Here is a 13,063-nt window from a genome sequence, read left to right on the forward strand (position 1 = left end):
TCAGTTTTTATAGATGTTAGAGCATAAGTTCCTTTTTATACAGATCTGTTCTACCAACGCGTTCATTCTTTAGTAATTTCCATCTGTTTTCCTGTTCCGTTTCTGATTTTATTTTTGATGTAGTTCTACAGCTACCAAGTTGGAGTTAGTGATAACTAAGGAATCAACCTATGCACCATTACATCAAAACTTGTTATGGGGTTAGTTTATTTAGTTTTTATAAATTTAATTCATAAGGTGTTGAAAAGCTGGTGAAATCCAATTTAAGATCAATTTCTCACCCATCCAAGTACCAGTTATTAATATACTTCAACTGACTGCTGAATAGAACTTCCTGCGGAAGTCTCCAACCAGGGAAGTAAGATTACACCCATACCACCCATACTGCTAATTTCATTAGTGCTTTCAAATCACATAGCTGATGACAAAGCGAGTTTTTTTTATGCAAATCAGCAAATTTTGTTCATCTCATCCGCTACTGATATATCTTATAATAAAGAAAAAGACTTTTCTTAACACAAACAAAAATATGAAATGTTACCTTAGAACCAATTAAACATTATTCGGTGAATTTCGATCATCAAGACGTATTAGTATATTGTGTCACTACATTTTTTCATTTATCCAAAACAAAAAATATGATAAACTCCTTTCAGTTGTGCTGATTTTCTTCTGGTTTTGTGATGAAAGTTCGTCTTACCATAAATATTTTTTGGTGCGGTTTTTACATTTACAAATGATAAAGCAACATACCAGAATTACAATAGTGTCGTTACTAAGAAATGAAAAATCATTCAAAACTTTTCAACATTACTGATACATTAGCCAAACCTAATAATTATTCTTTTTCAGTTCAAATGAGAGAAAACTGTTTTCAGAGGAAATCCGCAGGTCGATATCATTGTATCAAAATATAAGTTTTGAAAACAAATCAAAAAGTATACTTCGGTTTTATACATAAAATTCTCTAGCTACCAGATATAGAAAAATTATTGATATAATTTTTAAAAATATCGAGAAGCAATAGAATTTCATTAATAGTCTAGACATACTTCGAGGTAGGACAGACTTTTTACTCTCAAGTTCAAATATTTATGAACACAAATAGAACTCTAAAGATCCTTTAAATGGCAAAAGCACCAGGACGATGGCTATTTTATTAAGTAAAACTCATATAAAACATACTTTTTACCCACACTACATTATCATTGCACTAACTAATGCTAATTTTAAAAACAAAGTTATCATCTGCAGAAGGTCAACTGATTTTAGGTGTTACTTCGGCTTTCCTTAGGAACCTGTTTCTACGCAATAAAAATAAAGTCAGATTTTACAATATATTTTTACAAACTTCTTATACTTATTGAAATTAAGGAAAATCCTAATACAAAAATTATTCTAATCTTAGAAAGCGTAACGTGTTCTAATATCCTCGAGTTTCTTGGAAACTTCGGCGGGGGTTCTGTCTAATTCTGAAGCTATAAACTTCTGTTTAGATGGTTCTAAAGAGTTGTACTGTTCACACATATCTCCATCAATTACGTTCTGAAAAAAAGAGTTAATAAGAATAAATGCACAATAGTTGGCTAAAGTTTAATAGTCTACATAAAATATTAATCAGTTGATATAGTAAAATCATCGCTATCATAAGTCTAGCATGTGAATTAATGAATCATCATATTGTAATAAGGATAGAAGGAAAGTTTACAGATGAAATGTAGAAAAATCCATAAATTCATATTCTATGCATAATACTTTCAAGTCATGTTTGAACTAAATACTTCCATGAATTTATAATTTCAAAAATGTCTCAATGAAAAACTGATATAGTTACCTTTACAGGAAAATAATAACTCCTAAATGAAAGATGATCTCTTCCACAAAGAGGTGGATTCTCGCTTCTCATGTGCATCTCTAAATGTTGAAAAAATTCATGATCCTCATGTGACGTAAATGGTACTAAAACTCCTACAGTTCCTGACAACGTTGTATAAATCAAAGATTCTGATCCTCCAGGAATAAGAGTAGCTTTCTGAAGCCACGTTACAGTCTCTCCAATGTGAAATGTTGCCACTGTGTCGGCTTTCTGTGATGCTCCATTCAAGAGCCCTCGATCCCACAATGCCTTGTGTCCAGTTGGATCTTCTTCAACATCATCGCTAACATTAGTCGGTAATCGCAAAATTGCGATATTACCGAATTTATCAGCAGTGGCAATAGTGTCGTAATCCAAAACACTTGTACATGTAACCTACAACAATTTTATAAACATTTTTCTTAAGCTCAATGACTAATATTAGATTCACCAGCAAAATTAACTAAGTTGAAAAATATTGTAATTAATTTGAGTAAAAACTTATAAGGAGGTAGAATTAAAACTTTAATTTCAATCACTATTTTAGGAAATGCAGACATAAAAGAAATTTGCAACATTATCTGGAATATAATGAAAGTTCCTATTTTAATAGCACTTAATAATTAATTATAAAATAATGAAATATGTATCGATCATTGTCAAATGTTCAAAATCTGTACTCGTCTGAGAATATTACCATTTCCCCACGGGTGGTCTTTCCAGACCAGATGATCTCTAGCAACCAACAAAAATCATGCTCTTTAAACTAGGATTAACAGGAGACCAGTTGCTTCTCAAATCAAACCCTGTAAGCCTGCTTCTTATCGGATCATTGCTTATTTCTTTTTAATAGAGATAGAAAAGTAACAAATCTTTGTCTTTGCTCAAAAATTGGTCATGTACTACGAGCACATTGCATTGACTTTGTCTTCTTTGCATCTCTATACTCATTGAATTGATAACTATGCTATGTGAAATCTTTGAATCACTTGTCGGTAGCCTTCTCCAATCAATGTTATAACTACAGTACACATTTTGAGGCTAAGACCACGATGTTGGCTACTTTGGGCTTATTTTCATTATTAAAAAAACCATAACCATTTCATATTGGGCGACAATAAGTCAGTAAAGCAAACCTAAACATTTTCTTATCAAAAGTTTTAGCTAAATAACCAATTAAATTCGTTAGGGAACATTTTATCAACAAATGTTTTCTGTTTCAAAACTAAAACACAAATTTATGATAATTTGATTGTTGCCAGAAAACCTCCAAGTGACATTGTATATTATACGGTATAATTTTTTATATTTAGGAATAGTTAACAGAATTGACTGTATTGGATTGACTTCCATTAATAATTGATTTATTAAATTCTTACCCATCTTGGATGCGTGTCGTCTGCAAAAATTATTAGTTGATTTTCAGCCCTCTTGTAACGGACCATAAATACAGACTCTTGCACATCTGAAACGAATATTCTTTTACCCATAGCTTGAATGTTTACTATTGTATTGGGTATATGCTGAAAATGAAATAAAATGTCAAATTTCGTTAACATAGGTATAAAAGAATTATATATCAAGATGAATATCAGTACTGCAGGATTTCTACATAAACATTTAGAATTGTGAATTGTCATCATAGATTCTCTGAATGACAGGAACAATAAATAACATATATTAAATTACTTATGACTTGAGAGATATGCATACATTTCTTTCAAACCTGGTAACTAGTGGTTCTTACCTTGTTTTCACATTTTCTCAACAATTTCTTCTTTCCTAAGTCATATAATCGTAACATTTTGCCAACTCCCGCTAATAATCTTCCATTATAACCACATAAAGCATTAGGAACTTCATCCACTACTGTCCTATGTACGAGTTCAATCTCTTTACCAGAAACATCAATTTTATATGTGTCCAAAAAACCTAGATTACACTGCCTAGGAATAAGTTGGAAATCTTTGGCAATTCCTATAATAAGAAACAACTGATGCTCAGGCTGGCCATGAAACTAAAATACAACATGATTAAATTTCAAGTATATTGGTATAAAGTTTCAATCTTACCTTAACTAGAGCTGCTGACATGGCAGCTTCATTTTGCTCTAATCTTAGCAATTTGTACGTGCTTCCCTGTACCGGATCCATCAATCTCATGGTGGATGCCCACATTCCATGGCCAGCTTTAGGCGCCGAAAATATATTTTCAGGCAAATCTTCATTAAGAAAAGCTTCCGCCATTTCTCTGGCGAGTTCTTGTTCATCTTCGCCAGCCGCTTCTCGCATTTCTTCAGCCATCTGGAAACGACGTTGTTTTTTTGTTTCCTCCGTATATGCATTGTGTTCTGTTTCTAATATTATCAAATTATTAGAATCCGGATGGATAATAAACTTTCTTGGTGTATATTCTAAAGGGAAAGAAACCTAAAATGAAATACAAAAACAGACATAACAACAACATAATTAAATAAAAATTTGAACATATATGGAAGTATATATTTGTTTTGTGACTGTGACATAGACTAATAGTAATAGTAGCTTTCCAATTTATTAAGTTCTTTGTGCACGAAACCCATGGGCTCGACGTTCATGAGCATGGCACATAAGAATCAATAGGAGCAAACTTCATTAAGTTTTGCGTAAAGTTTTAAAAAATGTCTCAAATCAATTGTTTATTTGTTGCCGTGTCGGAAATATAAGAAATTTGATTAATTGAATATAAAATATGAATACAATGGAAGCACATCATAAAACTACATGTTTTACTATATATACCTTCTTAAGCCCTTTTATAGTCTTCTTTATCAAGTAATAGTGCATATTTCCAATTTGCCTTTGAATTCCAATAATTAAGAAAATTTTGTTTTAAGCAAAAATAAATGTAAATCCAAATAAATGCCCACAAAATGTCAATTTTACAGTTTGTTTTTAAAGCACAATTTTATATCTCATGGAGCCCAATATTTATCCAGTATTTAAGGGGCATGGAGAAAACGCAACTGTGCTCGACGCCCAAATCTTAAAAACAACAATTTGGAACGTGAGTTTAATGCATTGCGCACCCACGTGCTCAAATTGAGTAATTGAGGAGGGACAAATACTTTAGATGTCACAAATAGAAAATAGTTTTAATAGAAGGCAATGTTAATAATAATTAGCTGTCAAAGGTCTGAACTGCTGAAGAGATCTTTTCCATGAGGCCAACAATAACTAATAGTAATAACTCAACTCTATAAACTAATAAGTAGATTGTCTTTTTGTGGTGCATATAATAAATTATTGAACTCTTGACCTGAGTCAGGCTCTTAGATGGTTTCAGAAAGAGTTTTACCTAATTGTTACCTAAGCGGTAAATAGCCCAGAGTATATAATAGATCAAAATTTTTATCTTAAGCAACTATCAAACCAGCATTTTTACAGTTCTATTGTGACCTTTCTCGTTAAAACCTCTTTGTTTCTGTGATTAGTTTTTGAATTTGTCACTTATCCATTGGAAAACATAAAAAGACCCTCAAACAGTAGCAAAGAATTGGAAGAATATCCCAACTCATATATTTTATATGCTTTCAGTAGCACTCAAAACAAGGTTCTGTGTATAAGATTATATTTCATTAACAGGTTTAGTATAGGGACATAACTAAAAATAATATCTTGTAAACTTCTGATTGTTCTTTTATAAACCCTAATTAATAAGTAGATGTGAACAAGTGATCCTCTTCCATATAAGAATAGGACATACTTGTATCACACATGATTACCTATTAGCAGGAAATCAAAAACCAATGTGTAATAGTGAGTTAACTGTGAAACACTTCTTTTAATTGACTGTTTAAAATATAGCAAGGAACAAAAAATGAATCAATTACCACATTCACTGGAAAAGCTAAGACCCAAAGAAACTCACGAACCACCTGACAGACTACAAACTACATAGTAAAATCGAATGTATTAAATCCTCAATTACTCGCTAATAACCCTGCATGGTTAATGCGTAAAAAATTAATAATTAAACACATATATCAATGATATGTACCTGGTTGAAAACTGCACCAAGCTTTTCCAGTGCCAAGATCCTCAAAGTATTAGTTGAAATGGCAACAATGCCTTCTGGACATTGTTCTGAACTGAACCCTGAAGCATATTCCAAACTTTCATATGATAAAGGTGTTAAATAAAATCTGCTTTGATAGTAGTAGCTTAACCATGATCGACTGCTCATTGCTAATACTGCTTCTGATTGCTGCATTCTGAAACCATTTTCTTAATTTATTAATAATATAAAACATATAAAAATGTAATTGAATTATATTAAAATCAGTTGTAAATAAATTAATCACTTAAATTCAGTTGAAACACGGATTACCAATAGCATCATTTTACCCAGAACATAAGAATTTCAATGTACAAGCCCCAACTTACTTGTAGTTTACTATTGCCAAGTTTCAATAGAAAGTCGGGATAAATTATGATGAACTGTTCCATTGGATTCTCCTCCTTTACCAAAATGTTGGGAGAATGTCTTTGCCTTCCATTTGATTGTATTAATTGTCGTAAACTGAGATATATGTAATTCTAAAAATGTACATCAACAACAAAAAAATAAAGATATTGAAATTGTATTTTGGAAGGTCACTCAAATTACTTATTTATGTTTATGTAGATAGAGCCATTCCTATAAAATTTTTTATTAGTAGAATTATTAAAAATCAAAGTTGTCTGAAATGCAAAAGTTGTTAGTGAAATTATGGAAAAAAGATCAAACATTTTAAAACTATTTATCATAATCTTGATAACCCAATAAATAATTGTTTATTCATCTCAATGAAACCCCATGTTTTTATTATGATAGTGATCGATTTCAATGCTAATAAAATTACAGAAAACTAAGGTGGGTATCTAGCGGAACAGATTCTAATTTTTTTTTCATGACATTATATTGAAACTTAACACTACTAGATTGGAATAAAAAGGATATCAATTATGCTCTACAAAATTATTTTCCAATTTCCATTTTGATCAAAACCTCAAAAGGAACTTGTACATTTTATTTATATTTATACAAGAGTGTCAACAATAATAAATTTGATAAATGAGGACAATAAAACTACATTATTATGGATGATTTTTGAGAAATTTGCTCTGTTAAAAATAAAAATTCTATTCTGCTACAGTTTTCAGTTGAAAGTTATATATAATATTACAGTAAAATATTAATTCTCAACTCACCTTATTCTAAACAATTTAACCGGTCTTGATCCCAAGTACCTGGTTCTAGTATCAGTCAAATCCCCAGTAACAGGATCAAGAACTGTTCTTAACAACGCACCATTTTGCAAACCTATATTTAAATACAAAGTGCTTGTAGTACTAGCAGCAGCAGCACTGTCAGGATCCCTTTCAGTACAACCCATTTCTACTATAGCAAGAGATTCGGCACAAACAGGTAAAGGTTGCATAGCTCTGGGTGCTAAACAATCGCTAGGATCTAAAGATATTATTCTTACAGTTCCATCTGCAAGTCCTACAGCTAAGAACCACGATCTTTGTTCGCCGGGTGGAACATTAGCTAACGCCATGCATAGAACGTCGGAATTCATCCGTTTTCTCTCTTTATATTCATGTAATTGGCCTGTCTACAACAAATAGAAAGGCCGTTATATAGAATTTAATAGATTAATTTTTATTAACACTTTGCACTCCAGCCTAATAAGCAATGGTAGGAACCAGTAACTCCAGAGCTATATTAGTAAAAAGTGTATGCATATTAATGTTAATGCTTAGAATTCCTCCTCGTATCGTATTTTTCAAAGCAATCGCCCATATGCATTCGAGGTTTATCGGGAAAAATATCGCAAAATTCCAGTTTTTCTTCTCCGCCCTCGTTCTTGCCTGTTGGAACAAACTACGTAATTCCTTTTTTTCCCCTTACGCAAGATGTGAAGTCTTTTTGTCATGCTTAGCTTCTTGATTTGAGGTGGATGGTTTTGATCGATCTTCTCCGAATTCCCCAAGTCGATAGACTAAGTGCTTGACAAACCTCAAATGGGACATGTGTTTTTCGTTTTTGTTCTTTATGCATTTACATAAAATATATGAATTTATTTAGGACATCTCCATGCCCCAAAAAAACATTTTCCTCCACCATTTGAGGGATTTTCTAAGAAAACAATAGGTTGATACATACTGATCCACTCGATCGACACCACCCATAGACTCCCTGTAATTAACTACTTTTCAACATTTTATTGCTCACTACCGATTAAAAATTTTGTTTTTGTGATGAATTCAGCATTATCACTGGTGCTTAACACCAACACGCAAACACTAAAACAAGTGTGTTGCAAATGCGGCAGCATCGGGTTTATTCCTAACATATAAAATGTCGCAAATGCGGCGACAACGGAGTGCAAAGGGTTAATAATGTTCAGTATTGATTCACTCCAGTATACCACAGAAATACACCGGAGGCGACAATACAGATTTACTCTAGCACAGTATATATACCACTAACAAATAATTATTATTAGCAGATATACAACTATGCAAAAACAATTTAATATAGAAAAAATTATACTTACGGGGTCCATTTCAAAATAAACCAATTCTCCACCAGATAGAGCTATCACCACTTGTCTTTGATTCACTGCACATTTTACAATACTCTTTTTACCAGCTTTCCATTCATTTACACGTTTATCTGCACAAATGTGTCTTATTCCATCTGGATAAACCTACAAGTTGATTCATTTTTAAAACATGAGACAGTTCAATAAATCAATAAAAGTTCTTAGAAATAGTTGACAGAAACATTTCAATATTCTTACTTGTACTAAAGCATCGTCACTTAAAGCGGAACAACTTAAAGTTGGCGTTGTTCCCAAAAAACCACTATCAGTTACCTCTTCAACAGTCTCACCAATGGATAATACCAAAGTAGCATTAACGAACGAAACAATGATATATGCATCAAATTCATCTGCAACAAGAAAAAATCGTTTGTTAGATTAAATTTACTAGGATTTAAGACATATTGCCTAACACTTGATATAATTTCAGTTTTAAAAGTTGTAATCACTAAGAATCAGGTGAAACACGGACTAAAAATTTCATCATGTTACCATATTTATCCAGATTGAAATTTTTCAAAATATTTAAATTTGAGTAAACAAAGTTTTATATAATTTTTTTGGAAAATTTTTCATTAGCAAATCAAGAATTATTAATTAAAATCAAAATATAACTATATATTAGTTTTTAACATTAGAAGAAATAACTGATAAATTTATAAAAGTTTCTACCAAAGTCAAGCTTTTTCATTATAGAAATCATCAAAATTCCATGTAATATTTGTAATTGGTTATGATGAGAATCTATCACTCTCTTCACTACTTACCACTCTGGCCTAGTCCATTTTCTTAGAACAGGATCTGAAATAAAAAAGCACTGGTGTTGAAAATTGTTCAACAGCCAGGCATTATTAAAATAATGTTACAATTTTTTTTAATGAGATTTAATCAACCCCCCATTTGCATAGGTGAATTTAAATTTAATTACAATTTCAGCACCGGAGAAGTAAATATTGTGAATTACGTTAACTATTATTTTTGTATAAAAAATTGAATTTCAACAATTACCTTCCAAGAATGAAATGAATTATTCCAAATTTATCATTTAATAAATTGAACTTTTTTTATCTAATATGATACTTCACACTTAAAATAATAAAAACTCACCATCACTTCTCCTTTTTACAGTCCATACAGCATTTGGATTACCCGGCAACTCTGAAACAGCCATTTCAGAAACCTCTAGACCATGTCTCAATACCCTCAGTGATGACCTAGGTCCTCGGCCACATAACATATATAACTGAGGAGTATCTTCACCAGCTAAATCAGCTACACGACTAGACAAAATTGGCGATAAAGACTCCATTTCATCCACCAAAACAAGATTTCTTAAGGGACGAGGGGCAAAAAAGAAAGTATCACCTTCTTCTAAGGGCATCGCTGAACTGAATTCTAACTCATCATCATCATCTCCAAGATGTGCAATTTGATATAAGTAGCTGAAAATATAAGTTCCGTTTAATCCAAATAACAATAGTCTAAGTAATTACAAAAAATAAGTACATTTTTGGAAAAATATTTTATGTAACAGTTTATATAATACTAGTAAAAAATATGATAGAGTGGTGATGAGAAACATATGCAAGTAATTGTAAAATTGTATTAAAGAAAATAGAAACTACAATTTGTTACTAAATTGAATAAGTCGATGATAGTACTGGTGACAAGAGAAAAAAATCTGTTTTTTTTTGTTGCATGTGACATGAAAATTTAAAGCCTGAGCAGTATGTGCAATTTTCTAAGTAAACTGTGGAAAAAATAATAAATTACAAGAAAAATAATGAGTGAAGTGTATAAAAATTTTTATGGATTCATGAGATTATGATGAAAACTTAAACTTTGATACAGAAAGGACAAAAAGGCAAAGAAATTATATATTTTTAAATCAAAAATATGAATGTTTCATTACTATTTAACACACTTTTACATAAAATGATTTTGGAATGGACGTTTTTTTACAGATTTTTTTTCTTTTTATAGCTGTTCTTTATATTCAAAGGCAGGCTTTTGTGCCAATTAAAAATCTTGTCTTTTCATATTTCCTCCAGTGGTTTTGTTATATAAAATCCATGCATTTACATAAAAAATGTTGAAAAACACTTTCAATAGCCACCTTCTACAGTTTGATATGACAACATAGTAACAAGTCTGTTACATTGTATAGACTAATTATCTTCGGTTTTTGTGTATTATTTTTCCAATTTTTTGACCCTCCTTTCTTAGAAAGCAAATCTTTGAAGTATTGACCAGACAGTAAATATAATCCTAATTTTAAGTAGATACTACTCATTGACAAGCTGTCAATTCTGATCTACCAGAGTGTGAATGTGAGTTATAAACAGATTTAAATATATATACTATTATACTTTTTTAGCGAAGTAAGAAATTTATCTTCAATCCCTTATTATTGACCTTAGGGTATCAATTACTTAAAAAGAATTGACTTATGTTTCCCTTGTTGACACCACTCAAGATTACGATTCAATTCCTACTAAATATTTTGTTTAAAACATTGTCTCAAGATTGGAGGCCAACATACCATTAAAGAAATAAGTTGGTACTATGTACGAGAATTTGATTTAGGACATAAATAGTATTCTTTTCATAATGAATTTTACATTGTGAAATGAATTGAATGTCCACCAAAACAGCTAATTTCAAATGTAAATTTGAATGAAGCATATTTGTGTACTTACTGATTTCCAAATTCGGAGGCTACAAACAAGAATCCAGTCTTGAGAACACACATAGCAGTAGCTACTGGTACAGTATCAAAATATTTCAACTTAATTTCAGTCACCATATCTCCATTTGTTTCAAGAGTAATTTTAAAAATGTCTCCTTGTTCTGTCTGTGCCAAGAAAAAGAACATTGATTTGGTTTTGTGAGTGGCAGAACACACAAAAATCATTCCTCTTTCAGGATCATCAAGATCGTTTCTCCTTCTAGGTATGGGACATCGAATATCATGCTGTTCTCCTAAATTTTTATAAGTTAAGTAATTTTCAGAACAAATCAATACCCCCGAAGGGCCATCATCTCCTCCAGGTACTGTTACCAAGAAATTGGCATGTTCTTCTAAAGGTTCAGAATATTTTCTCACCACGTGGTTTACAACTAAATCAATTTCATAAAAAGTTAAAGTTTGTTGTGTTTTCTGGGCAGCTTCCCCCGTTGGATCAGAGTCTGCTTCTTCATAATCTATCTCCAGACAGGCAAAGATTGGATTATCATATCCAACATCTACTCCTACCATATGGTAAACTAAAGTATTACTCTTATGAGCTTCTAATGGAGAAGATATTGTTAATCTAGCTTGAGCATCCCTGTTCAAAATGTATGCTAATTTTTGTTTTTCTATGGCTCCAATCATAACAGCTCTTCCTCGAAGATCTGTAGCTAAATATTGACCAGGTACTATACGTCTACCACCTGATTTTCCAAACGTTTCTTGATGAACCTTTTCGAAAATATTCTTTTGAGATATGTACTCCAATATTACCAACCTTCCAGAATCTGATCCTACTACAATATAATCTTTAGTACCTCCTGTTAACCGGAATGGCATCAAGGATCTTATGATACCAAATATTTCTATAGTTAAAAGTGTATGTACTTTTCCTGTATTAGGATCAGGGCGGAGAAGCTCTAGAATCTTTCCTCTGGATATGACAATTTCTTGGATCTTTGATCCCGAGAAATTTCCATGAATGGCATGGGTAATAGCTGTACCCCTTTGCAGGGTCAAATTATACAAAAACATTTTTACTGAAAAGAGAAAGTTGCAATTAGTTTTTGATACAACGATATGGAAAAAATGAAGTGGATGTAAAACAATACTTAACAAATGAATAGTTGCTATATAGATGATTTTTTACGGCCAATTCATTCAAATTTACTTTTGGTTTGTCATTGAAGTTTGCTGTTACAAAATTAAATACATAGAAATGCAAGAGACCATTGTTAATCGCCGTTTGATGTCGCTGTTTGCCGACTGATGTGACTTTGGTTGAAAAAAAGTCAAACACATCCGTTTGCATTTGTCTCAATAAAAAACCTCTTCATTATTTTCCATAAATACCGTATTATAAACAAAAACACAAAAATATCATCAAAACGTAAAATAGTACACACGTATTCGGCCATAATGCACAATACAACTAAAATTACATCTAAGATAACTGATTATTAAATTCTCAAACTTAATAATTTAAATTTTCTACTATATTACAATATAAAGCAAAATTTCATTTTTGAAAAATAAAGATTTAAAAATTCTGTATTTTCATACTTTGTTAGCCATGGTTATTACAAAATGGCGTGACGCCGTTACGTTACCTAACATATAACATCTCTTCATGAAAAAATATAACAATTTTCCGTAACTATTACTTATAAATAAAAATTTCAAACTTACTAAACTTTTCGATCAATTTAGCTCGGTCACATATTTGTAGATATAAATCTAAGCAACGCCGTCTAAACAACTCATGGCCGCATCCGTCATCTTCAAATGACAATTCGCAAATGGAAATGTTAAGAAAAAACGAGCATAACTGTGGCACACACAGATT

The 13,063-nt window shown here is 31.4% G+C and overlaps 1 protein-coding gene across 2 annotated transcripts; it reads right to left on the minus strand.

Moving 5' to 3' along the window:
• Positions 1 to 1,122: 1,122 nt before the first annotated feature.
• LOC130442475 (splicing factor 3B subunit 3) lies at positions 1,123 to 13,018 on the minus strand. 2 transcript variants are annotated; one of them, XM_056776625.1, is made up of 12 exons: positions 12,907 to 13,012; positions 11,186 to 12,257; positions 9,594 to 9,928; positions 8,685 to 8,836; positions 8,439 to 8,591; positions 7,087 to 7,493; positions 5,894 to 6,107; positions 3,928 to 4,284; positions 3,603 to 3,872; positions 3,235 to 3,378; positions 1,835 to 2,251; positions 1,123 to 1,545 (listed from the first exon to the last, which is right to left on the minus strand). In XM_056776625.1, exons 2-12 carry the CDS (start codon positions 12,250 to 12,252, stop codon positions 1,405 to 1,407), a joined length of 3,657 nt encoding a protein of 1,218 aa, XP_056632603.1. In that variant the 5' UTR covers positions 12,253 to 12,257; positions 12,907 to 13,012; the 3' UTR covers positions 1,123 to 1,404. The 2 variants fall into 2 exon arrangements, with proteins under 2 accessions (XP_056632603.1, XP_056632605.1); XM_056776627.1 differs by having other exon boundaries at positions 1,322 to 1,545; positions 12,912 to 13,018.
• Positions 13,019 to 13,063: the final 45 nt, after the last annotated feature.

The sequence above is a fragment of the Diorhabda sublineata genome, chromosome 4 (genome assembly GCF_026230105.1).
Source record: "Diorhabda sublineata isolate icDioSubl1.1 chromosome 4, icDioSubl1.1, whole genome shotgun sequence".
Classification (NCBI taxonomy): Eukaryota; Metazoa; Arthropoda; class Insecta; order Coleoptera; family Chrysomelidae; genus Diorhabda; species Diorhabda sublineata.

Bases quoted from the DNA above. Each gene is read 5' to 3' on its own strand.
- LOC130442475 (XM_056776625.1), bottom strand. From the start codon at position 12,252: ATGTTTTTGTATAATTTGACCCTGCAAAGGGGTACAGCTATTACCCAT. The intron at 6,108-7,086 runs GTGAGTTGAGAA...AAATGGTTTCAG, and splicing joins GTTAAATTGTTTAGAATAAG to AATGCAGCAATCAGAAGCAG. The intron at 3,873-3,927 runs GTAAGATTGAAA...GTTGTATTTTAG, and splicing joins TGTCAGCAGCTCTAGTTAAG to TTTCATGGCCAGCCTGAGCA.